This window comes from Emys orbicularis, chromosome 18 (genome assembly GCF_028017835.1).
Source record: "Emys orbicularis isolate rEmyOrb1 chromosome 18, rEmyOrb1.hap1, whole genome shotgun sequence".
Lineage (NCBI taxonomy): Eukaryota > Metazoa > Chordata > Testudines > Emydidae > Emys > Emys orbicularis.
In genome coordinates, this window is record NC_088700.1 from 13,023,078 (window position 1) to 13,050,252 (window position 27,175).

The 27,175-nt window shown below is 44.2% G+C and overlaps 1 protein-coding gene across 1 annotated transcript; it reads right to left on the reverse strand.

Moving 5' to 3' along the window:
* Positions 1–562: 562 nt before the first annotated feature.
* DOLPP1 (dolichyldiphosphatase 1) lies at positions 563–19,275 on the reverse strand. Its single transcript, XM_065418701.1, has 8 exons — positions 19,179–19,275; positions 11,284–11,384; positions 7,016–7,100; positions 6,638–6,737; positions 5,554–5,652; positions 4,029–4,157; positions 3,280–3,369; positions 563–2,575 (listed from the first exon to the last, which is right to left on the reverse strand). Exons 1-8 carry the CDS (start codon positions 19,252–19,254, stop codon positions 2,539–2,541), a joined length of 717 nt encoding a protein of 238 aa, XP_065274773.1. The 5' UTR covers positions 19,255–19,275; the 3' UTR covers positions 563–2,538.
* Between the last annotated feature and the right edge of the window lie 7,900 nt (positions 19,276–27,175).

Here is a 27,175-nt window from a genome sequence, read left to right on the forward strand (position 1 = left end):
ATAAAGAACCAATTAGTACTGCATTCCACGCTGGTGCCTAACTCATTACTACACTACCCTATTACCTAGCTAACTTAGCTACTCGCACTTCCTTTTCCCTCTCTCTCACCTCCCCCTGTGGCCTATTTTAATGAAATGGTTATGGGCCTGAGCTAATGCCTATTAAAGTCACAGCCCACAGCTCAAAAAGAGAGGGAGATTAGCCCTGCCAAAGTGCTTTTATGAGAAATAAAAGTGCTATTGTTTTATGTGCAAATGCACTAGAAATCTCAGTGTGGAGAGTTCATATTAGATCACTCCAATGAGTGCTAAATTCAAGAAATTTATTGTAATAGACTAAAATTCCCCTAATCCTTAGTTTAAATTTTTTTTTTTTTCAAAAAACTGCTGCTACAGAGAAAGATATATTCAGTTTAGAACAAGTATGTGTTAAAAGGTTTTCATTCTTAATCACTACATTAAAATAAAAGGACTCTCTCTTCCTAGGCCAAATTCCAGGATTAGGGTAGAATAGGTGCTATAGCAACCAATTCATAACACTAACACACACACACACGGATCATGGCAAGAGGAGCAGATGAAATCTTTAAAATGCTGTTTTTAAATTAAGATGGCAGAAAAATACAGAGATGATCAGATATGAGCAAAATCACATCTTGCATCAATACATACCAATGAGTTTTTTATGAAGCTTCAGTAGCTTTTTAATGGAAGCTAGTAAAACATGCAGTAAGACATAGATGGGTATGCATAGTCACTATCCCTCTGTACAGGTGACAGTATCAGACAGATGCTAATGTCCTCCTCTTTGACCCAGCTTGGTAGCTGTACTTGCCCTGGCCTTCCCCTGTTATAAAACTTTAAGTCAATTGTACTGCGAGTCTCTCCACCTTGTTGCTGAACTTCATTGTAATGTCTTGATTACAGGCTAAAAAGTGCAATGGAACAGTCTGTGCACAGCCATGAAGTACATTCAGGATGCACTGCTGACTCACTGTTAGTATAGTCTTCTTAAAATATTTACCAGCCTATTGCAGAGGATCTAAGTACTTGCAGGGTCAAAGAGGCTGTCAGATATCCTATCACAGGGGAATGGTACCCAAGCATCTAGCAGCAGAACTTACTGTCCAGAACTCCAGACTAAGGAAGTTCATCACTTGAAAAACAGTCAAAATGAAAAAGGAAGGAGAAATGAAAGTCCTTACAGAGTAAGGGAAAGATCCCTTAGGAGTTATGCATTCTAGGGAGCCGGTGCAGACTTTTGCAATAGTCTTGACTACTGCAGAAGTCAAAACAAATCAGCATGACCCATGGAAATGTTTGCCAGGGTTAAAACATACTGCCTCATTTCAGCAGTAACCTGGGTTTGAATCTAACTGGGCTCTCCAAAAGTAATTCATGCAGTGCTAAAGCCAGGCATCAGCACTCATCACCTCTTTATTTTTATAAAAAGTTTACTGATGGCTGAAAAGCTCAATGGAAAGATTCATGATCAGAAAGAGGGTTTAGGGTAGAGACTGATCATACAAACCTTTAATACCAGTAAAAGCTTTTTTTAATGACTTTGGGGTAATCCTTAAAAGCATGGAGTTGTGCCTTAACTAGCAGTTATTTAAACTTAATGGTGTCCTTCATCAATAACAGAGTCTGGCTTAAGTTCAGCAACAGAAACTGTAGAGATCTCAGCAGCTCTGGGGGTCATAAAAGTACAAAAGGAAGAGGGAGTGGAGGGATAGTTGTAATGTGTATACCGTGTTATTGACACCTAAAAAGAAGAGGGCCCGGATAAAACAACCTGGCTAATTACACAACAGGAGCAGCAGTGAAGAAAAAAAAAAAATAGTATATTTTAGGTTTTCCTCTGTGTTTTAACCCCCTCCTCGCCCCCAGTGGTATCCGTGCAGGCTTGCACACAGGAATGTCACTAGTGTTTAAAAGCAAATCTTTAGTAGTTTCTTTATATCCTTACAAAGTGCAGCAGGAATTGATTTTGCTCTCCCAACTGTTGCAGAAAGGAAAGAAATACCTCTTCCCCTCCTGCCTAAGCCACCCTACCTCCCCCACAAATTCAAAACGCTAAATTAGGCAAGACCTAATTTTGGTTTTGTCTTCTTCCAAACACACAATCAATGCATCACCCACCCCGAAAATAATCAATTAAAAAAAATAAATAAAATAGTGTGTATATTTCATGCTGCAAAAAAAGTCACAGAAATATGATTTTTTTTTGGATTCTCCCTCCCCCAAACAAGCCATCAGGTATTTTCTCCCCTTCCCGCGACTCAGACACGATGGTACATTCCAACTGGCAATGTGCATTTGTGTTATAAATGAGGTTCTGCTCCTTCACGGTCCCACATGCATCAGGGAGCATCCAGCTAACTGCAAAAGCCAGAGCAAAGGCCTCCAGGCTTTGAGTATGGTCCCTGCCTGTTCCTTTGGTCCATCTGTGAAGACTCCTTGCTGCTCCCAGGTCTGTACAGGTCTCTACTCTTGTCCTTCTCCATTAAGTCCTGCATTCTGTTCCCATGTCTTGAGTCACTGGAGCTTCGTACCTAGCTTGCGCTGTCTGTTTCTGCAATGAGAACATAGAGGTGGCAGAGTGAGGGAGATCTCCATCACCAGGCATCATAGCACACTCAATGGATAAAGAGGTGGGAGGAATAAAATGAGCTGGATAGACCAGACCACCACATCAGTGTCAAGAGTGGTCATTCCTGCTTTTTACAGGCTCAGGTCTGGAATAACCAGAGGATCTGTAGCTCACAACTGAAGTGCATTAGCAAAGGGGTGTATGTGAGAGACCAGACGTGGTTACACAGTGGCTACCCTACTGTGACTCCCTTTTTATGGAATACCAAATTCACCTCACACAGCACAAAATGGAGACTTACCACTCCAGATGATTCTGCTCAAGTTATACACTTTACTGCATCCAGAGAGACCCTTTACAACACGGGTTGCAACATTTGGTTTCTCCCCTACTGCTGCAGTCCCCTATGGCTTTGTGTTTGGAATCATTTGTACTTGTTTATCACTTTTTCCAGTTTCATACTGATTATATTTTAACCATACACTCTATTAAAGTCAACCCACAATTTGGCCTCTTTTCACACTCTATACTACCCTGTCCATAAAAGCTACCCACATCAGCTACTTTAATTTTCATATATAAATAAAATCACAACTGATACAGGTAAATAAACCATTACCCTATTGGTGCATGCAACAGCTTAGATACACCTCCCTGTGTGCAGAACCTCCTACCATCCTGCTTACCTTGCCTCTGCTCTGGTGACTGTGTATTCAAACCACAGGATGTTGGGAATGAGGCTGGTATCTCTGATTAAAAAGAACTCTGAAGCTGGCCTAAAATTAACAAGGTTTGGGGGAGAAAAAGAGGGCGAGAGAATTAAAACATTTTCTTTCCTAATTCTGATAAGCACCTTTCTTTCAAGGATCTCAAAGTACTTTATGAACAATTATGCCGAACAATTCCTCCTCCCGCAAGAGGTAGGGAAGTATTATCCCCATTTTACAGATGGAGAAATGGTGGCACAAGTAAGTTAAATGATTTGCTCATGGTCACACAGGGAGTCAGTAAGCAGAGGAGGGAACAGAATCTAGGAGTCGCTATTCCCAGTCCCCTGCTCTAACCTCCAAGACCATTGGGAAACTGTGCACAGTTTAAACCCCTTTACATGGGGGTTTGCATTCCTATAGATCATCATAACAATCATTTGGTTTCACGGACTGAAGTATCCCATGATTGGTTTTCTTACACCATATGGTATGAATTCTCTATCCCTGTGAAGGTTGACTAGGACTTTACTTCCTTGCAAGGGTGTCATGCTGCTCCAACTACCAGTAGGTTCAGCACATTTCAAGAGGTAAACACTGTTGTGGCCCCTTTCGTGGTACACAGAGTAAACTTGAGGCACACAGTGCTGGACAAGTATCTGGTTCTGCAGGAGGGTGAGGCCTTGGGGGATTAAAACATAACACAGAATAGCATAAAAGGTTTTTACCATGCAGCTATCCTTGGGAACAAAGGAGTTAAGATCTCCTGTGTGAATGCAAACCAGGCTATGGCCATGATGCTTCCTGCAACACCTCCGTATAAGACCTGGCTCCAGGTGTGGTAGAGCAGATAGACCCTTCAGATGAAACAAGAAAGGAAAATGACCAGAGACAGGATTTCAGACAAAATAAGGGCATCACACAGTTGGTTACAGCGTTTTACAGGCCCCTGTAAAGGCCAGAGCAAGGTTATCTTCCAGATGTGAAACAGCCAAGTGGCACCTATTTAAAAGATATTGAATCATAAAAATGTAGGCCTGGAAGGGACCTTGAGAGATCATGCAGCCCATCCTCCCATGCTGAGGCTTCCCCCCATCCACTAATGGATAATCAGGAAACAACTTAGACCCTTCTGTGTACATAAATTTCTGTTTAAGAATACTCCTAAATCTGAGAAGCCCAATACCTAAGAAGGTGTCTGCGTGTTTCCCACAGTAGGAGTTCAGACTGGCTGGGGGGCCTGTTGCTGTTGGTCCCAGGAGAGAATTTTCCAGAGCCAGCCGCAGATCCTTCAGTAACTCTCCGAAGCCTGGATTTAAAGGCTTTCAGAATATATAGTAATTTTCACTCCATGCATCTGAAGAAGTGGGTTTTTTACCCATGAAAGCTTATGCCCAAATAAATCTGTTCGTCTTTAAGGTGCCCCCGGACTCCCCATTGCTTTTGAGAATATATAGTGTGAAGGGAACTTGTTTTGTCGTGGTTTTTGCTGATCTCAAATTCAGCAGTATGAAGGCTCCATTGCTGCAGACAGCATACCGCTTTTTAGCTGGTAGTGGTCACAGTAGTAATGATTTATTAGATTATCCTGGCACATAGACACTACTCACACAGACTAAGTCTGTTCATACTGCAAGATGATGGAAGCCAAACAATTGTGACTACATTTAGACTGACTCTACAAGAAGTCATTTCAGTCAATACTAAATGCTTCACATGCTGCAGAAGGTACTGGTCCATGACCTAGCTCAATGCTTTTATGGATTAGTGCAGAAAAGGGATGAGGCAGACAAAATTACTCTGTCCATATCCTGGACATGGAGGCCAGAGAAAATGGGGAGGGAAGCACTGGTCTTCAGTTTTGCAGATCCATGTGTGAAGACAGAGATGCAGGGCTCGATGCAAGTCCCTCCCTGTCTATGACCAACTCTCTTCGCAATGATCCAGCCTGCACATAGTTGGGTTTGCAGCCATGGGGCCCAAGTGCAATCATATAAGCTTATAACCACCCATTGGACTGCAATTTTTGAGGTGACTATTGAGGGACATAACTAGACCAGGAAAAAAAATCCAGCGAAAAAGAAAGAGCTCCCATTCTGAAGAGTCCCTGGCAATACAGGACTTCCTCAGCCCCTGGTATTTCTGGCACAGTTATCAGGAACTGAACCACAAATGGATGAGGATAAAGTGCTGCCAAAAACCCACAAGGCCAAGGGTTAGTACAAAGGAATAAGACAAATGGCTGCTTCATACCTACTATATGAGACTAGAAAGGCCACTGTGACAAGGCAGATGGACAGGACATGTCGCCACAATAAATCCAGAAACCTGGCATTGTTTGTTTGGTGCATTCTGGAAAAAAGAAAGAGATGGGGGGAAAGCCATTAGTGCAGTGGAAAAGAGATGGTGATAGGGAGCGGAACAGTCCCTATATCCCACCCCTCCAAATTACAGTGACCTAAGGAAGCCATAGCCCTCACTGATGTCATGGATAACCTCTTAACACTCCAGTGCTGATGTATCCAACTGCTGCCAAGAGGATGCAAGTGAGAAAGCCCGACCCCAGTGTCCAGGTGTTAATGGAGATCACTACAAAGGGAGCCCATGTGCCCATGGTACTATTATGTCTGGTGTGGGAGGCGCACAGAGTGCATATGCAACCAGCATGCCTCAGATCTCCTTATAGCTGCCCACTTGTGCTTGGCTACAGTATAGAAGGGTTTTCTGGTCTCTCGTCTGCTCCTCCGTATTATAGAGCTGGAGGAGGTAGCCATAGCTGAGCAATGAGGACTTCAGAAGAGGGGTCCTACACCAGAGAATGCAAGCCTAGCACCAGGCAGCAGAGACAAACCATGAATGGGTCATGCGAGAGGGCAGCAGGAACAAACTCACTAGTACAAGGGAGAATAGCTTCATGAGAAGATAGCTCTTCTCTCTCTCTCTCTCCTCCTTCCTACTTCCCCAATTGCATTCCAACATGGATTTTGGCAGTCTCAGAATTCAGCATGATTAAAAGAGACTGCGTCAGCACAGCCATATTCCGATGGACTCATGCTACTGGGAGCGATGGCATCAGGGGCCACCTTCCCTTCCCCTCCCTAATCAACATTCTCGCAGCAGCAGAGCCCATAGTCCTATATTCAATCTTTGATGAACTCACTCCAGAGGGAATCCCACCCCACCCCAAAACAGATTGCACAGGTCCTGGAATTCAGCTCTACCTACAGGAATCAACTGAACAGAAGGAAAGGCATGCCACCAGAAGGTAGCCACCCATTCCAAATGCCCCCAGAGGTCAAAAGTGTAAAACAGCCAAAACCTAATGAAGAAGCTTCACCTTAAATAAAGAAACAGGAACGAGTAAACAGAGAAAAACCACATGAACTGAGAGTGACTGGATGGCATCCCGTATTTTGTAGTCACCGTTGAATGGGCTTCTGGGAAGAGAAGAAGAAACAGTATGCTCAATACAGAGCAGTAGCCTGAACACTTCAAAGATCCAGCCAGGCCACAGTGTTGGGGTGCGTGTGTGAAATTACAATACATATCTCTGATCAGCTGCACCGTAAGCGTCTCTTCCCAACCCCCATATGAACGTGCAAACACAACATACCAGACCTGAGACAAAACCACCCTTCAACCCAATTATCGTCACCACAGTTCAAAGAGAACTCATGTACCCGCTCTTTCCCCCAAGCCACCAGGCCATACTTGCCTTCACAGGGCCGTGGCTCACGGATAATATTCTTTATTAGCCAGTTCACTCCTTCATTGAATGCCAGCCCCCCTAAGAAAGATATCTGTGAAAGAGACAATTGTGTCAGCCTATGACCCTGCATCCATCCCTCAGCTTCCCACTGTGTCATCTCAATGGTGATGCATCTCATCAAACCTTTGCGACGAATTTTCCTTAAAGGGACACAGTCAACTTAAAACAAAACCAAACCACACTTTCTCTCTGACTTTTTTTTTTTTGTTTTTTTTTTTAAACTACTACAGTTACAAGTAACACTCGAGATTACTCTAAACAAAAGAGATTAGACTGAAAAAATTCTATTTACTTTGTGCATTTGATAGCACTTTGTATATATTCAGTTTCCCCTGTTTGTGGGAGTCTTTCACAGAGCAACAGAAGAGAGAATAATAAATAAATAATAATAATAAAAAATAGAAAATATTGGCAGAGGGACTCCAAGAGTAGTGTCATAGCTGCAATTTTTTTTTTTTTAAATTGCCTAGATTTTAAATTGACAATACGTCTTCAACTGTTTGCTGCAGGCCAACAGAGGGAGCACATATGATGCTGTTGATATGCTCTGCTTAAAAGGGCAGCTTTTTATTTTATTTTTCTCTTCAGTGAACAACTTACAGAAAATAATTATCATCCTGAAGCTGTTCCCCACAGATTTCTAACATCTTTAAAGGCAAGGCACGTTCTGGACCTGGCCAGATTATAAAAACATAGTATCAATTTCACTCTGTAGTCCAGAATACTCCTTCCCTCTCTTAGACCTAGCATCCTGGCCAAATTCCAATATGCGTAATCGTATTCTGTCTCCCTAAATTCCTCCTCCAGTTTCAAATAGTTATGGGATTTTTCACTTCCTGAGCTAAACTGTGGGTCAATATACTGTGTGCTGCCGAAGAGCTGTCACATTCCAACCCAATGGTGGCTCCTTTCTATAGGTAGAATTAGTAATCAGCATTAACATTAACACTCGCTTAGTTGCTTACACTTTTATTACTAGCCCGTTTTCAGTTGCTTATAACTTTGCTGAACGTTGGCCCTTCAGGCTTGTTCTCTGCTCAGGTTGCAGGTTTTGTTTTGTTTTTAAATTTAAACAAGCACAGATCAGCCATTTCAGAGAATGAGATTGGGGGAGAAAGGTAGGAAAAAAAACATGTTAACTTTGGCTCAATTAGCTGTTTCTCTGATGAGCTCTAGCACTTCCATGTTTAGAGCAGGAAGACGAGATCTGCCAGGGAATGGTCCTGGACTCAGAGAGGTACCTTTTGCTTTTTCTATGAAAATCTACCGATATGTGGATGAATTATAAGCCTCCGGGCTTTGCCATTTGCACAAGATCAATAGAGAATGGTAGCGATTTGCTGCTACAATCTCTTGAACATCCCATCTGCACTCAGCATACTACAGCCCTACAGAGCTTTTTTAACATGGTAACTGAACTGAGAACGCTCCCAGGCAGAGCTAGAGCTCTGGACAGAGGACCATGAGGCATCTGCCCACTGCCCCTCTGGACTGAGTGAGAGGAGGAGATGCCTTCCCCAGTTTAGAGAAGCAGCATTCCTTCACAGCACCCATTCCTCATTGGCTGGTGCAGCAAGAGCTCCCCATTACGATTCAAGTTACTTTTACCATTGGAGGAAGGTGTTCTGGGCACCACCAGGACAGCATTAGTTTTGTCTCAGATCTATTACCTGGTGCTTATAATTCTTTGCACTTCACAGGCTGCAAAATCAACATTAGGAAATGCCAAAATTAAGGTTGTTTATGCAACCTTAATTCAGCCTCCTCGTTCATATACTTTATGATACGGTCTTTAATTACGTCTTCACATACTGTTTGTTTTAGAGGATCCCTGCCTCGTTCACTGCACAGGAGAGATAGTGAATGAGGCAGAGAGTTGCAAGAAGAGGAAAAAAACATGTTATTCTGTGTTTCAGGCCTCCACTAGGCCCAGTACAGCTCGGTCTATTCCTGACTTTGCATGCACAAGGGGATTGTATTTATTATGATAGGAAGTCCACCGCAAAGATTTCATGGAGAAATCTTATTTTTGAATGCTTTACCTTGCAACTGTAAAAAAAAAAAAAATCTTAAAAGAATGTTAAACTGTAACATGTATGTACAGGTCAAGGGCAGTGGCAGTTTAATACCTGGTGCTTCATCTATCAAGGCACCATAACCTCCCCTACAAATGGGGATGGATGCAACAACCTTTTACCATCTCTATGATCTTTACTGTATTATATACAAACACTATCTATCTATATCTATATACACACTTATTATATACACATTATACAATATATCCCACGCTATATATATATACACATCTCCCAGAAGGTCCCAAAACATTTACCTTACAAGCTCTCTCTATGTAGAGAGAGAGAGAGAGAGCGAGAGATTGTAAAATAAGAGTGTGTGTGTGTGTGTGTGTGTTTGTGTTTATTTATTTATTTAAGGGATCTTCTGGGATGAAAGGCACCATATAAAGATAAGTGAATTTAGGGTTTAAGGAAGCTGGATTCACAATCCTAAAACTGTCTTCTATTTACAGAGCAGATACAACACAAGCAGTAGCAGTGCAAGCTCCGCCCCCCCCATGCATGCCCCCTGCCAAAGTGACACAATCTTCAGCAGGTATCACCTCTAGAAATGAAAGAAGGTTTCAGTCTTTATGACCTATTCTATTTTCAGTATTTCTGCTGATTGCTAAAATGGGGAGCTAAAATTTGTGCCTAATTTGATTTTTTTCCTATGATAAAGAAAACTGCCCATTAGAAATTGGACTGGAATTACCAATTCAGGTCACATAGGCTTCCAAGAAGCCTTTAGATTGTTACGACTTTCAGAAGCTACTTCCTTGGGCAGCAATCACACTAGTAACCTAGAGGTTTCATTACCAATCCCCTGAGCCATTCAGTTCCCATGACAGTGTTGCTTTATATAAACATTGCAATATCAGAAACCTGATGTCATAATCCTATTACTGACTCCATTTCACCTGTCTGTTTACAAAAAGCAAATATTATGAATGGCTTGTAATCCCTTGTATGGAATGTATTCAGCCATCCCATCCTAGCTACTTGTCAGGACAAATAGCAGAGACCTTGGGGCATGCTGTATCGTGAAAAAACTAGCTTCTGGTCAGGAGAGAAGTAGGAGTCACTCCTGCTCCTGCTGTTTCACACACAGAGATGAAATGGGCCTTGCAGGCACACACAGCCTGATTTCCAGAGGTCCTGAATACTTACAACACCAGATAGACTTGTGGGTGCTCACACTTCCGAAAATCTGACCCTTAACGACTAAGATGACAGGCAAAGCTGCCACTTATTGAAACTGGCATCAGCGTCAGTGATCTTCACAGATTAATGCAAACATACAGCACCAAGACAATCAATGACATGGGGAAACCCATTTAGAAAATAATCTGAAAAATAAAATCACTTAAACATTAGGTAATAAAGCTTTACAACCTCTTGGGGACAAAAATAAAACAAATACAAGAATCACTTTATCCTCCATCAAAATGCAGCCAATCTTAGACAGACGTCTAACAGAACAAGGCAACATGACAAACAGCTGAGAAGAAGTGAAGAATATTGTATTCACCTGACACCAGAGGGACAATTTAGAGAGGCCGAACATAATTATCCAGACTGAAGTTCAGCCAGTATACTACTGTTAATACCTCCTCATTTTACAAAAAGTATCAATGACCACAAGTGATCAGGACCCATGTTTACATCTCATCCAAAAGACAGCACCTCCATCAGCACAACCCTTCCAGAGGGGAAAGTGCATCCCACAGAATTACAAATACCATCTCCTGCAGCATATGGGGTATTCTTCCTATTCCTGTATCTCCCATTCATCCTGCATGACCCTGCTTAGCCCAAGATCTCATGGGATCACAGCACAAGACAGAAATAATAATGGTATTAAAGTCCCACTTTAGTTTCTCACAAAGAGAGGCAGAAAATTTGCAACTGTCACTGAAATGTATGGCATGTCCTGGTCCAAGAATTCAGGGATGGGACATTATAGGGCAAGACAGGGGAGTGAACTAAGGCCTGACAGTAATTCAAGAGTATCACAATTAATTGTGATTTCCTCTAGGCAAAGAGGTCACATTTGTTATGGTAGCTCTGTAATGGCAAATCTCTCCTGCCCTCGCCTCCCTTCTCGCGTCTCCTGCCATGTGAAGTACCTGGGGTGGAAAGAGGAAGACTCACCGTATGAAGCTCTCTCTTGAATATGATGAGTGTAACAAAGCCGACTATGATGAAAATTGGACAGAGACTCAAGTAGGCTAAGAGCTGACCAGAGAAATCACCTGAGGAAGCAAACGAGAGAAACAAATCAGCCTGCATTGTGTGTGTGCTTGCCAACCATAGAGACTGCCGTCTGCTAGTGCTTCAGAGCTCATTGACAGCAAAGGTGTGAGTTCACCAGATTAATGGCCTAGCATTATATGGCAGACCCAGGATCCCTTCCTTGGACTCAGCATTTCATCCCAAGTGCTAGCAGGGACTGAAGGTGCTGAAGAGCAAGAAGAGTGGTAGTTATTAGCTTCAGGATTGGGACGAGAGGGAAATGAAATGAGCCTAGCATAATTCAACAGCAATTTCTGTCTGCCAGCTTACAACATGTATTGAGAGGCTGAGTAGTTTCCCACCTAGACACAGCTAGAGTTGGGAAGCTGCATTACAGAATCTCACAGAAGAAAATAAAAAGTGTCTCAAGAGCCATCTGTAATGGCTTCGGATAGAACGGATCAGGGGTAGACAAATGTCAGAGGTGAAAAATGGCAATACATGGTACACGCTATATGACTCAGTCCAAATCACCCCTTGCCTACTGCCAAAGCACCATATCTATTTGTTCACTTAAAAGAACACATGGTCCCCAAAAACTCTTTTGGAAAAGGTAAGCATAGGCTCAAAGCAAACAGGAAATTGCCAAAGTCATTTTGCTCCAAGATCAGCTTCTCACCACAAGAGGAGTTTTTCCATTTATTTTTAATAGAACATATTGTAAAAGATACATAAATCAGCAGCATCATTTGAAGATGCCAGTCATCATTGCAGATTCAATATGAAACTCACAGGGGAAAAGACATCCCAAAAGGCTTTGCTACACTGGAGATATTTTTAAAAGGAGGACACTAAAAACGCTACCCTGGTATCAACTGAATCAAGAGAGGGTCAAAGCCATTCTATGCTAATCTCCAAAAGACAGCAAGATCCTTCCTATCTCACCACATGGCCACAGAAGGATCAATCCCCATCACAAAGCACCTGATCCCTCCTGCCTACCCGTTAAGAAGAGAGGATATTTCTGCATGACTAAATACCTGATTCCTTCCTAAATCAATTTCACTTCCTTCTATTGTATAATACAGAACATTTCCCCCAAAACACACAAGTTGCCTCATTTTGAACTAAACAGCATTTGACGTGATGAACTTTAACTTCAATCCCTGAACAAAAGTATTCTCACTGTTACAAAGTTCACATTGCTGGGTGTATTGCCAGATGGTTGTTCAGTCACCTCACACACACGGTGCATACTCCCTTCCCATGGCTGGCTCTGTGTCACTTACAACTGGGAAGCACCAAGAGCATCAACACCAAGAGAATGGGCTGAAGAGTTTCATTCTGCAAAACCAATGGGAACTTGGAGTTAATTGCAGAAGAGCCCTAAAAAGCTTTTTTGTTTTGATTTAACCTGGGGTCCCTTAATAGATCTTTGGCTCAATGACCTTGCGCAGTCATTAACATCAATGCAAAGTGGGTTTCAAATGCTACCAGATCCGAATGGTAATGTTGTATGCCCACTTTGCACTGGGTGTAAGTGACACCACAAGGTGTAAGTGACATCACAAGGTGCCAGAAAACAGAGAATCAGGCTCCTTACATCTAAACATTGATCAAGAACCACATAAATGCAAGAAGAACTCCACCTTAAGTGACTGTTAACGTCAGATGCCTTGAGAATTTTAGACTACTGGACAACCAAAATTGTACTGAAGTCTTGGGTATGCTTTCAAGTAGTCTCAATTCAAGGATTATCTATTAGAGATGGTCTCTAGTTCAGGGATCATTGTTTATCAAAGCATTCACTTTGTTAATCTGTAGTATATATACATTTTGAAATTTGGTTAGACTAAAATACTGTAAAATTAATTTAAAAAATAAATAAATTGCGGACAATTTTTACTTTGTTTTCTCAGGAGGGACTATATTTCTCCCACAGATGGTGTAAGAATATCTTTATAAGCAGTTGGTCTTAGATAAAGTCACACTGAAAACAAAGTAGAACTACAGAGATCATAACAAAGATTCCACCAATATCACATAGAAGAACCAATACGGCAAGTCAACTAGTCAGCAATGGCTGGTGACCTGCGGAAGAACCTGAGGCCAAAATCCATGAACCAGAGCCTCAAGCACAGAATGCTGTATAAATGTATAACAGGAATCATTTACTCAGGTAATCTGAATACTGTTTGAAAAACTTGTTCAGCACTTGGAACTAGGGCTATCAAGCGATTAAAAAAAATTAATTGCGCTTAATCGTGCTGTTAAACAATACTAGAATACCATTTTTTTAAAAATATTTTTGGATGTTTTCTACATTTTCAAACAAATTGATTTCAATTACAACACAGAATACAAAGTGTAGAGTGCTCACTTTATATTTATTTTTATTACAAATATTTGCACTGTAAAAAACAAAATAAATAGTATTTTTCAATTCACTTAATACAAATACTGTAGTACAATCTCTTTATGATGAAAGTTGAACTTACAAATGTAGAATTATGTACAAAAAAACTGCATTCAAAAAATAAAACAATGTAAAATTTTAGAGCCTACAAGTCTACTCAGTCCTACTTCTTGTTCAGCCAAACACTCAGACAAAAGTTTTTTTTACATTTGCCAGGAGATACTGCTGCCCACTTCTTGTTTACAATGTCACCTGAAAGTGAGAACAGGCATTTGCATGGCATTGTTGTAGCTGGCATCGCAAGATATTTACGTGCCAGATGCACTAAAGATTCATATGTCCCTTCATGCTTCAACCACTATTCCAGAGGACATACATCCATGCCGATGATGGATTCTGCTCGATAACAATCTAAAGCAGTGTGGACCAACCCATGTTTATTTTCATTATCTGAGTCAGATGCCACCAGCAGAAGGTTGATTTTCTTTTTTGGTGGTTCGGGTTCTGTAGTTTTTGCATCGAAGTGTTGCTCTTTTAAGACTTCTGAAAGCATGCTCCACGCCTCATCCCTCTCAGATTTTGGAAGGCACGTCAGATTCTTAAACCTTGGGTCGAGTGCTATAGCTACCTTTAGAAATCTGATATTGGAACATTCTTTGTGTTTTGTCAAATTTGCAGTGAAAGTGTTCTTAAATCAAACAACATATGCTGGGTCGTCATCCGAGACTATCATAACACAAAATATATGAAAGAATGTGGGTAAAACCATGGATCAGGAGACATACAATTCTCCTCCAAGGAGTTCAGTCACAAATTTAATTAACACATTTTTTTTTTAAACAAGCATCAGCAGCATGGAAGCATGTCCTCTGGAATGGTGGTCGAAGCATGAAGAGGCATATGAATGTTTAGTATATCTGGCTCGTAAATACCTTGCAATGCTGGCAACAAAAGTGCCATGCAAACGCCTGTTCTCACTTTCAGGTGACATTGTAAATAAGAAGCGGGCAGCATTATCTCCTGTAAATGTAAACAAACGTGTTTCTCTTAGCGTTTGGCTGAACAAGAAGTAGGACTGAGTGGACTTGTAGGCTCTAAAAAGTTTTACATTGTTTTGTTATTTAGTGCAGTTATGTAACAAAAACATAAATCTACATTTGTAAGTTGCACTTTCATGCTAAAGAGATTGCACTACAGTACTAGTATGAGGTGAACCGAAAAATACTATTTCTTTTGTCATTTTTACAGTGAAAATATTCATAATCAAAAGTAATATAAAGTGAGCACTGTACACTGTTTTCTGTGTTGTAATTGAAATCAATATATTTGAAAATGTAGAAAAACATCAAAAATATTTAATAAATTTCAACTGGTATTCTATTGTTTAACAGTGTGATTAAAACTGCAATTAAATTTTTTAATCATGATTATTTTTTTGAGTTAATTGCGTGAGTTAACTGCGATTAATCGACAGCTCTACTTGGAACAGAGCAGTGCTATCTATAATCATATATTAAACACTATTAATACCAGCAGGGTTCTAGCAGAGCCATATTCTAAAGCCATATTACAGAGTAGACTATGTAGGTGGATAGGTACCTAAGTAGTGATGTGTTGACTGTGAGTGATTGTTTCTGGCCTGGCTCTCAGGAAAGAGAGACCCTGCCAGTCCACACTGGTCAAGCAAACCATGCTAGAAACCTGCTAGCAATAATGTACTCACTAGTTTAGTAGATGGTTGTAGCTAGTGCAGCTCTGATCCAACGGCGGAAAGGGCTTTAAATCTTCGATGGATAATGCATTGGGGGCAGAAGGGGAATCTGAGAAAACAAGGCCAACTATGTTTATATCATAATGTTTTCAAGTTTTAGAAGTGGCACAAGTAGATAATATATTATCTATTCTTACAGAAGTTTATTCCTAGGGAAAAATTAATAAGCGGCTAAAAAATGACGTGCTTCCATGGACCTGGTTTAAAAACAAGACTATGCAACTATTTTTGACTTTCCCCACTCCCCAAACCTCTAATAGCTTAAAGGGGACGGAGTAAGGTTGATAAGAAGAACGATCCCATGAAAAACAAAAAATTCAATATTAAGTTTTATTTTAACTCAAACATTCCCTAGAGCATTTTGGGCTCAAGAACCAAAAGATGAAACTGACTACTTTATTTTAAGTTATCCAAAATGCAAATGGATGAAGCCGCGGTGAAAAGCACATTAGATTTTCTATATTAGCCTCTGGCTATATTTATATATTTATTTTAAAGTATGATTTTTACCCAGCATCCCTTTGGCACTGACTGGAAAGATGTGAGGTTTACCACTTTAGCATAACCTGAATGTAACGTGAAAATATGAATTAATGGCACTGTTACCACATCCCATCACGGGGTCTTGTTTTACCGCCATCACCACTGTTTCCTATTGAAATGTCTATTTGTGGCAGCGCTGTTTATCGCACAAACTTGCGGAAAAAGAAGCAACCACAGACACGTCGGTTACATGATATGAATGCTTTCCACTCCATCAATACTTTCTACACTGATTTTCATAGGACTGTCCATATCCTACCAGTACAACTTGCAGGACATTAAGAACAGTCTCAAGCGATCTTTGAGGATGATGTGATGCTGTGGCATGACAAGGTTCACATCACAGCATGATACATTTCTGCTGGAAAACCAAGCTTAAAGCACTAAGATATGAGAGACGCATTGGCTCTGAAGAGCTACAGTCCCAGCAGAAGTCACAATAAAGAACAGTGGAAGAAAAAATATTCTTATAGAACATACAGTCAGTTAGTTAAGTAGCAACAACTAAGTGCTAAACAACTATATTTTTAAATGTGTGCACACATGCAGAATCCTTTGCTTATATGCCTCATTTAATTATACATACTAATTTTGTTAGTGCCCAGCGCCACCTAAACATGTTTAGCTTCTCAAAGTCTATGAATTTTTAAAAGGGTACTACGCAAAGAAGCTAGCAAAATTCTCCATATTTCTTTAGGAACAGGAGTTGTTGCTGTGCCACATCTTTCTATACCAAGGTCAATTTCTCAAAACAGAGCCTCTTACAAACACCTCCCTTCATTTTTCTTAAAGAAATGAGAAGTCAGAGATCCTTACAAATCCCAGTTGTCCTGAAGAAAAACATGCTCATATGCTTATCTAATACCAACAGACCCTGGTCGTCAGCATCAAACCTGGGACCTCTGGAGCTTAGTGCATGAGCCTCTACTGCAGGAGCTAAAAGCCATCTGGCTGTTAGCTAAGGCTGTAGAGCAGACTCAATCTCTTTCTCTCTCTTTCTCTCTAAGTGGTCTCGATGCCACTAGATGGGACAGAACACTACACCCAGAAGGCGTGTGGGTTACACTTACATGCACACATACCAGGAACTTAATGTTTCTCTAGTGGAATTCACCCTGAAGACAAGAAATCCCTTAACAGGACAGATAGAATTTTAAGGTTCCAGGACTATACATGAAAGTGATATTGGGACAGTATTAAGACAAGCTTGAAAAAAGATCTGCTTTAATACAATAGGAATAGCTGCTGAGTTATGTCCCACCATTATGTTTCTGTGATGTTTATTTCTCCTTCCTGCATGCCGGATTTTACATTTATTAGTAATAATTCTTTGACTGGTGCTTGCAGCCACCACTGCTCCTATCTCTCCAGGCCTCTTTGCAGTTTTCTTCTGTCACCGTGTGTTTGCTACTTCTCCAAATTAGATGTAATGCGGTAAATGATCACTCCGGAATTACACCAAAGGAACACTCAACAAAGACATGGAGCAGCTACGCCAGGGATAGAGAAAGGCTGTTTGGTCAAAAAGTTCCCTCTGGAAACTCTGGACTGGAATTCAAAACCAGGGAGCATCATTTTTTGGCAACTGAATGACAGGATGGCAGCAGGTCTCCAGCCACATTAAAGGTCTCCTGAAATGAGAGATTTTAAGGACCATTGCCACAGTGCATCAGACCATTGGGTCTTCAGGAAGAATTTTAGGGAAGAATATAATTATTAACATTGGAATTTCACCAAGTCATGCAAGCTAACACTCTGTCACCAAACATAAATAAATAAATAAACCCCAACAACACCAGAGGTGCTGTTTAGAGAACTTCAAACCAACCAACCCTTGCTAGCTGGAGAGAACTAGTATCATAACACAACACAAAATAGGCTGGACTGCGAGCATGCAATGTCAAAAGACAATATGGAGTCCGGTGGCACCGGACTCCTTGTTTTTGTGGATACAGACTAACACGGCTACCCCCTGATAAAAGACAATATGGGATCTCACTGAATCACAATGATGCAACAGCTGGGAAAGAATCTGTCCTGCAAGGTTAACAGCTGTTGAAGGGACTTTGACACCTGCCCTTCTAAGTACTACTCAAGTCCCCAAATCAAGCCCCATAAAAGTTTCCATGCAGGGAGCCCAGAGGTTGTAATCTGCACATCTCCAACCAGGGAATGCTATCATGATCGGACCAAAGTTCAACACCTCCAAAAATACAGTCTGCTTACACAGTCCTGCCTACCCAGAACCCACTAAAAATAATCCTGAAAAGTATTTCAGGACCAGGACAACATCACTGCAGCACCACAAAACAACAATGCTCTCAGTCATGACAGCATTTCATCGGGACGCCACAAGAACAAGTCACTACAACATCATGGGGATAGGACGGTTCAATGCTGCAACACAGCAATGCAAGGTGACATGGGCACCACGTTGTGAGATGGCAACATAATGTGGGGACAACTTGCATCCCAGCATCTCTGTGCCACTAAGGCAACTCTACACCATGGCAGCTCAGAACACAACCAGACAGCAAGGGAGAAGGGTGACACAGTGATGTTGTGACACAGTAGTACTGTGAAGTGATGCTGCAACCTCCTGTTGTGAGAGGAGAGGTGCACCCTTGGTGTTAGCACATGGCAGTGACATCATAACGAAGAATAACAAGAAGCCACGGTAATGAGAGATGGCAAGACAAGGCAGCAATGTGGAGGGGAGACATGGTGACACACCTCAAGGCAGTGACACGCCATGATCCCCAGGAGCCTGCTGCAGTGGGGCTGAGGCAGGTCCCCTGGGACCCCGTCACCTCCATGCACTCAGCAGCCCCTGAAGCTAGAAGTCCAGAGCTTGGGATAAGCACATGCGCAATATGGAGCACACAGGGATCACAATCTGGTAGTAAGTCCCGCGGCACCAGTGCGCATGCGCTTCCCTCCGGCCCTGAGCTGTTGGTTAACGGCTCACTATTTGGCAGCTACCACCCCGGCGCTGGGACCCCATTCACCCTGAGCTGAGAGCTGCCCACTCCCGTGGAACCGGGACCACGGAGGAGGCTGTAGAGGTATTCAAGCGAGCTTTACCTGCAAGATACTCGACATGGGTGAGGGAGACCGGCCGCCAGGGAGCAGGGAGCGAGCACTCTCCGACTGCGGCCATCTTACCCGGATACCGGGCCGGGCCGCCACAGCCAATCGGAGCGCACGCAAGGGGCGGAGCGGCCAATGGGCGGGGGAGATAAATCTGAATTACCAATGGCTAGGCGCGGCAGGTGAGGCGCTAACCAATCAACAAAAATCTAATTAAAAATCCAATCCGGGGAGCGAGATAGCCAATGAGAGGCTCGCACTGCTGTCCAATCCAAGCGAGACACAGGTAGCTATAGCCCCAATCAGGATAAAGGCGGGGGTTATAATGTTTTATCATTGGTGAAAAAAATTATGCAGATTAGCCAATCAGCAGGTGGCCTTGGTCTCATTCTTAGCCAATCAGATGTTTGAATGGGTGGTGGATAAGGGGTCTAAGGGGTGAGAGGGGCAAGCTGGCAATTTTGAGTTAAAATGGCTTCCTCGCCCCTCCTCCAATCCAAGCAGGGCAAAAGCATTTCACTCAATGGGAGTGGTTCTCAAAGAGCAGCCTTATGAGCTATGAGTGCAAGTGAGGCCCAGAATTACCTCACCCAGTAGTCCTGTTGACAGAAAATGGGGGAATAGGGGCATTTACCTCAGCCCCTGCCCCACTGATAGGGAATGGGGGACTAGGACCAGAGTTAACTCACCCCCAGGCTCACTGACAGAAACACGGGTTGGGGGACCAGGACCAGAGTTAACTCACCCCCAGTTCCATTGATAGAAAATGGGACCTGAGGGAATGAACCCATGAGTTGCCTCCTTCACTGGTCCTGTTGACAGATAATGGATGTAGGGGCAAAGGGCTCTGGCTTGCTTCCCTGGGTGGTCCTGTTGCCAAAAAATGGGGAGACAACAGAAGGAAATGGGGCTGTGAGTTTTCTCTCCCTCAACCTGAAAAAAAGAGAAGGGAGAATGGAGGCCTCTTGCCCTACTGTCAAAATCGAGAGCTAGGGAAACTATGGCAAACGTTACCTTCCCTCTCTAGGCCCAGAAAAGGAAGCTGGGTTAATTGGGGAATGAGTGTCTGTTTTCACTGTCAGAAAAGAGGTTGGAGAATTGGGACATACATTACCCCTTCCTCCACTGCCCAAAATACGGTGTCGGAGACGAGTAGAGAAGAAAATTAGTTGCTTTAGGGGGAAGCTGTGGTAGCTTCTACAACTCATGGCTTGCAAGTGGTGGAGGCTACCCATAAGTGCAGGGTCACAACCAGCCCTTACTTGTGGGGAAGATTGATGAAGATAGCGCTGCTGGGAAACCTGGGGAGTGAATATGAGAGCAGCCATGGGGTTGTGCTGCACAGCTTCATTCTGATCTGGGAGTACAGTCACACACACAAAACTGCTGTGGAAACTCATGAATTAATACCATGCCAAGGAACCACCCTTTGAAACAAGAGTCTGCTAGCAGCAAGTAGGGCAGACTAGAAGTGTGGGAGGTATGTGTCAGTGGGAACAAGTAGTTAGAGTTGAAATATGCCACTCAGACTGCGGGGTGATTTTAATTTATCTATTATTTATTTTTCTGCAGAAAGATGGTTGATTGACAAATTCCTACATGTACTGAAACTACCCTTTTTTATCAGTATTTGGCAACATGGAGAATACGGAATTCCTCTTTATGATCAGACACAGTGGACTATAATTACATCCACATCTACTTTATAGCTTTGCAGGTAACGATGATAGTTTCCTGAGTGGCACTAAAAAAGGAAATGTGAGCAGTAAGGGATTTAGTATTGCACTTTACCAGAGAACACGGTGCTGCTGCCTTCTCGGCAGTTTGAGTGGTATAAAAGTTTTGTTGCAAATAGAATGGGGGCTAGGTAGCACTGTGGGTTAAGGCACTATGGTTTTTGCCTTTGGTCTTCGAAATGTATATTTGGTCACTAAGTGAAAATAAACATGGGGATCTCTTTCTCTTCCATATTTCAGAGGGATAGCCATGTTAGTCTGTATCAGCAAAAACAAGGAGTCCTTGTGGCACCTTAGGCCTGGTCTACACTAGGAGGTTATGTCGAATTTAGCAGCGTTAAATCGAATTAACCCTGCACCCGTCCACACAACAAAGCTATTTAGTTCGACATAGAGGTCTCTTAAATTCGATTTCTGTACTCCTCCCCAACGAGGGGAGTAGCGCTAAATTCGACATGGCCATGTCGAATTAGGGTAGGTGTGGATAGAATTCGACGCTAATAGCTCCGGGAGCTATCCCACAGTGCACCACTCTGTTGACGCTCTGGACAGCAGTCCGAGCTCGGATGCTCTGACCAGCCACACAGGAAAAGCCCCGGGAAAATTTGAATTCCTTTTCCTGTCTGGCCAGTTTGAATCTCATTTCCTGTTTGGACATCGTGGCGAGCTCAGCAGCACTGGCAACGATGCAGAGCTCTCCAGCAGAGATGGCCGTGCAATCCCAGAATAGAAAGAGGGCCCCAGCATGGACTGATCAGGAAGTCTTGGATCTGATCGCTGTGTGGGGCGATGAGTCCGTGCTTTCGGAGCTGCGATCGAAAAGACTGAATGCAAAGATCTACGAGAAGATCTCAAAAGCCATGACAGAGAGAGGATACAGCCGGGATGCAACGCAGTGCCGTGTGAAAATCAAGGAGCTGAGACAAGGGTACCAGAAGACCAAAGAGTCAAACGGACGCTCCGGATCCCAGCCCCAGACATGCCGTTTCTACAAGGCACTGCATTCCATTCTAGGTGCGGCCGCCACCACTACCCCACCACTGACCGTGGACTCTGAGGATGGGATATTGTCGACGGCCGCTTCCTCGGAGATGTTAGCGGACGGGGAAGATGAGGAAGGAGATGAGGAGGACGAGGCAGTCGACAGCGCTTACAACGCTGATTTCCCCGACAGCCAGGATCTCTTCATCACCCTCACAGAGATCCCCTACCAACCCTCCCCAGCCGTTAACCCGGACCCTGAATCAAGGGAAGGATCAGTCGGTAAGTGTTTTAAACATGTAAACATTTATTTTGAACAGAACAGGAATATTAACAATGGGTTTTTCATGATTAGTTTGCCCTAGGCGCTTAACGTTTTAGTCCTTGGCAGTGCAACTACTGCAAAAGAATCTAACAATGTCCGGTTTATCATGATTAGTTTGACCTAGGCGCTCTACTTTTTAGTCCTTGCCAGTGCAGCTACTGGAAAATAAGGTCTATATGTCCGGGGATAGAGCTGAAATCCTCATGGGACATCTCCACGAAGCTCTCCTGGAGGTAATTGGAAAGCCTTTGCATGAGGTTCCTGGGGAGAGCGGCCTTATTGTGTCCTCCGTGGTAGGAAACTTTTCCGCGCCAGGCTATCATCAAGTACTCTGGGATCATTGCCTTGCAGAGCATGGCGGCATACGGCCCTGGTTTTTGCTGGCTTTCACGCAGCATGCGGTCTTTCTCTGTCTCAGAAATCCTCAGCAGAGTGATGTCGCTCATGGTGACCTGCTTAGAATTAGGGGAATGTTACTATTGGGACTGCTTGCCTGTTCCTTTACATAACTGTAACCGGCGGTTTACAGCCACGCGGTGGAGGCGGGAGAGGGGCAGCATAGAGGGATCTTTCCCGGGGACAGCCGCGAGGGGGTGGGACAGGGGCAGAGTTCATGCTTGCCGGATTGCCGGCAGCAGGAACTGGCCAACGCTAGGAGCATTGCTTTGAACGTGAAAGGAGGGCACTGCTATAATTTAAGTTTTAAGCAGCCAAAAGTCTACGGCTTACCATGTCAGCCTGCTTCCCGAATTCCGCTGTCCTGCCCCGCTTGTCTGATCTCCACTGCAAGACCCCAGGCACTGAATGCGAAGGCCGAAAATTCGACCTTGTCCTGAGTGCGCATGTGATAGGTGCTGTGCATGGTCTTGTTCACAGAGAAAGACTATGTTCATTGTTCACAAAAATTTATCTTTGTGAGGAATTCACTTCCTTTTTCCCATCCCACAGCTGCGACTGTCTCCCGACCTACCCCGGCATCCCCCTCCCAGAGGCTGGCGCAGATTAGGCGGAGAAAGAAAAGGACATGGGACGACATGTTCTCAGAACTTATGGGCTGCTCCCGAGCCGAGGCGGCCCAGCAGACCCAGTGGAGGGAGAACATGTCGCAATACCAGCGATCACACAGCGAACGGGAGGAGAGGTGGCTGCAGGAAGACCAGCAGGCGACTCAAACGCTGCTTGGACTAATGAGGGAGCAAACGGACACGCTCCGGCGCCTTGTGGATGTTCTGCAGGACCGGAGGCAGGAGGACAGAGCCCCGCTGCAGTCTCTCTCTAACCGCCCTCCCCCGCCACAAAGTCCCATAACCCCCTCACCCAAAGTCCCAAGAAGGAGGGGCAGCAGGGGTCGTGAAAACTGTCACTCCACCCCTGCAGACTGCTCAAGTACCAGAAGGCTCTCATTCCCAAAAATTTGATAAGTCCTTTCCTTCCCGCCTCACCCAAGCCCCCGTCCCAGTTTCATCCCCTAACTGTGTAGTTGCTAATAAAGAATACGTTTCTGTTAATTACTGTTTCCGTCATGTTCTTTTAGAGGAGAGTGTGTTTGAAGGGGGGGGAAGGGGGTTGGTAATTGGAGTGGACAGTCACCTTTACCAGGGTACAGACACGGTGGCAGGTTCAGCAGAAGGTCACACATACATTGCAGTCACTAGGCACCCTGGTCAGTCTGGGAGGTGGTTTTCATGTTCTGTGTGTGTGGGGGCTATGTGACTTTGTGGCGAGGGAGGGCGATTAGAGATCTTATGCAGCGGTCCTTATCCTGGATCACAGAGCCACGCAGCAGGGGATCTGTAACCGTCCTCCCCCGCCACAAAGTCACATAGCCCCCACACACAGAGTCCCGAAAACGAGGGGTGGCAGGCTCCGTTGAAACAACCAGTCCACCACTGCGGACTGCTCTAGGAGCAGGAGCCTGTCATTCCTCGAGTTTAGAAGCGTTCTTTCCATCACTACGCCCGCTCCCCACCACAGTCTGCGTCCCAGTTTCAACACTTTACCGCGAAATCCGTAATAAAGAAAACGGTGTTCATTAACAAAGTTCCATTTATTTTATTTTTAAACGTGTGTTGGAAGTGGGGGAACGGGGTATGTAACTGGAGAGGATAGTCAACATTAACCGGGTAAAGAAACGGGGGCAGGTTCAGCTTCTCTTTAAACAAACTTAATAGTCACAGGTTACCCTGCTCACTGAGGAACCTAGCTTTCAAAGCCTCCCGGATGCACAGCGCGTCCCGCTGGGCTCTTCTAATCGCACGGCTGTCTGGCTGGGCGTAATCAGCAGCCAGGCTATTTGCCTCAACCTCCCACCCCACCATAAAGGTCTCCCCCTTGCTCTCACAGAGATTGTGGAGCACACAGCAAGCTGCAATAACAATGGGGATATTGGTTTCGCTGAGATCAGAGCGAGTCAGTAAGCTTCTCCATCTCCCCTTGAGACATCCAAAAGCACACTCCACCACCATTCTGCACTTGCTCAGACGGTAGTTGAAGAGTTCTTTTTCAGTGTCCAGGGCGCCCGTATAGGGCTTCATGAGCCAGGGCATTAGCGGGTAGGCTGGGTCCCCGAGGATCACTATAGGCATCTCCACATCCCCAACAGTTATTTTGTGGTCCGGGAAATAAATACCTTCCTGCAGCCGTCTAAACAGACCAGAGTTCCTGAAAACACGAGCGTCATGAACCTTGCCCGGCCATCCGACGTTGATGTTTGTAAAACGTCCCCTATGGTCCACCAGTGCTTGCAGCACCATTGAAAAGTAGCTCTTTCGGTTAATGTACTGGCTGGCCTGGCGGTCCGGTCCCAGGATAGGGATGCAAGTTCCATCTATAGCCCCACCGCAGTTTGGGAATCCCGTCACGGCGAAGCCATCTATGATGACCTGCACGTTTCCAAGGGTCACTACCTTTGACAGCAGTAGCTCAACGATTGCGTTGGCTACTTGCATCACAGCAACCCCCATGGTAGATTTGTCCACGCCAAAGTGGTTCGCGACTGACCGGTAGCTGTCTGGCGTTGCAAGCTTCTAGAGGGCTATGGCCACTCACTTCTGGACAGTCAGGGCTGCTCGCATCCGGGTGTCCTTGCGCTTCAGGGCAGGGGACAGCAACTCACAAAGTTCCAGGAAAGTTCCCTTCCGCATCTGAAAGTTTCGCAGCCACTGTGATTCATCCCAGACCTGCAGCACTATGCGGTCCCACCAGTCCGTGCTTGATTCCCGGGCCCAGAATCGCCGTTCCACAGCATCAACATGACCCATTGCCACCATGATGTTCAAGGCGCGGGGTCCCGTGCTTTGTGAGAGGTCTGTGCCCCTCTCAGACTTAATGTCCTCACCGCGCTGCCGTAGCCTCCTCGCCCGATTTCTCAGCATCTGCCTCTGGAAAAGGTGGATGATAAGGTGCGAGGTGTTGACAACAGCCATAACTGCAGCGATGGTCGCAGCGGGCTCCATGCTCGCAGTGCTGTGGCGTCCGCGCTGTCACTCACCAGAAAAGTGCATGAACTGATTGCCCGCCGGCGCTTTCAGGGAGGGAGGGCGGGAGTGACAGTTGGATGATGACAGTTACCCAAAACCACCCTCGACACATTTTCTTCCCCAGCAGGCATTGGGGGCTCGACCCAGAATTCCAATGGGCAGCGGGGACTGCGGGAACTGTGGGATAGCTGCCCACAGTGCACCGCTTCCAATGTCGACGCTTGCCCCATTAGTGTGGACTCACAAAGTCGAATTACTGTCCTTAGTGTGGATACACACGTTCGACTTTGTAATATCGGTTCCACAAATTTGATTTAAGTAAAATCGAACTACTCTCATAGTGTAGACATACCCTTAGAGACTAACACATTTATTTGGGCATAAGCTTTCGTGGGCTATAACCCACTTTATCAGATGCATGGAGTGAAAAATATAGTAGGCAAGTATAAATATACAGCACATGAAAAGATGGGAGTTGCCATACCAAGTGGGGGGGTCAGTGCTAACGAGGCCAATTCAATCAGGGTGGATGTGGCCCATTCCCAACAGTTGACAAGAAGGGGTGAATATCAACAGAGGGAAAATGACTTTTTGTAGTGACCCAGCCACTCCTAGTCTTTATTCAGGCCTAATTCGATGGTGTCAAGTTTGCAAATTAATTCCAGCTCTGCAGTTTCTCATTGAAGTCTGTTTTTTAAGATTTTTTGGCCACTTTTAAGACTGTTATTGAGTGTCCAGGGAGATTGAAGTGCTCTCCTACTGGTATTTTAATGTTACAATTCTTGATGTCTGATTTGTGTCAATTTATTCTTTTGCGTAGAGACTGTCCGGTTTGGCCAATGTACATGGCAGAGAGGCATTGCTGGCACATGATGGCATATATCACATTGGTAGATGTGCAGGTGAACGAGCCCCTGATGGTGTGGCTGATGTGGTTAGGTCCTATGATGGTGTCCCTTGAATAGCTATGCGGACAGAGTTGGCAACAGGATTTGTTGCAGGGATTGGTTCCTGGGTTAGTGTTTCTGTTGTGTGGTGTGTAGTTGCTGGTGAATATTTGCTTCAGGTTAGGGGGCTGTCTGTAAGCAAGGACACTATTATAGGACCATCATAGGAATGGGCCACATCCACCCTGATTGAATTGGCCTCGTTAGCACTGACCCCCCACTTGGTAAGGCAACTCCCATCTTTTCATGTGCTGTATATTTATACCTGCCTATTGTATTTTTCACTCCATGCATCTGATGAAGTGGGTTATAGCCCACGAAAGCTTATGCCCAAATAAATGTGTTAGTCTCTAAGGTGCCACAAGGACTCCTTGTTGTTTTTTCTTCCGTATTTGTGCACATTAAACTCCACTCACTTGGAAGTCCTGGGTAGGGAGAAGAATACAAAGGGTATGTGGTACAACAAAAGAGGTGTATGTACTGGAAGCATTTGCACAAGGAAACTTGTGAAGAGCAAAACAGC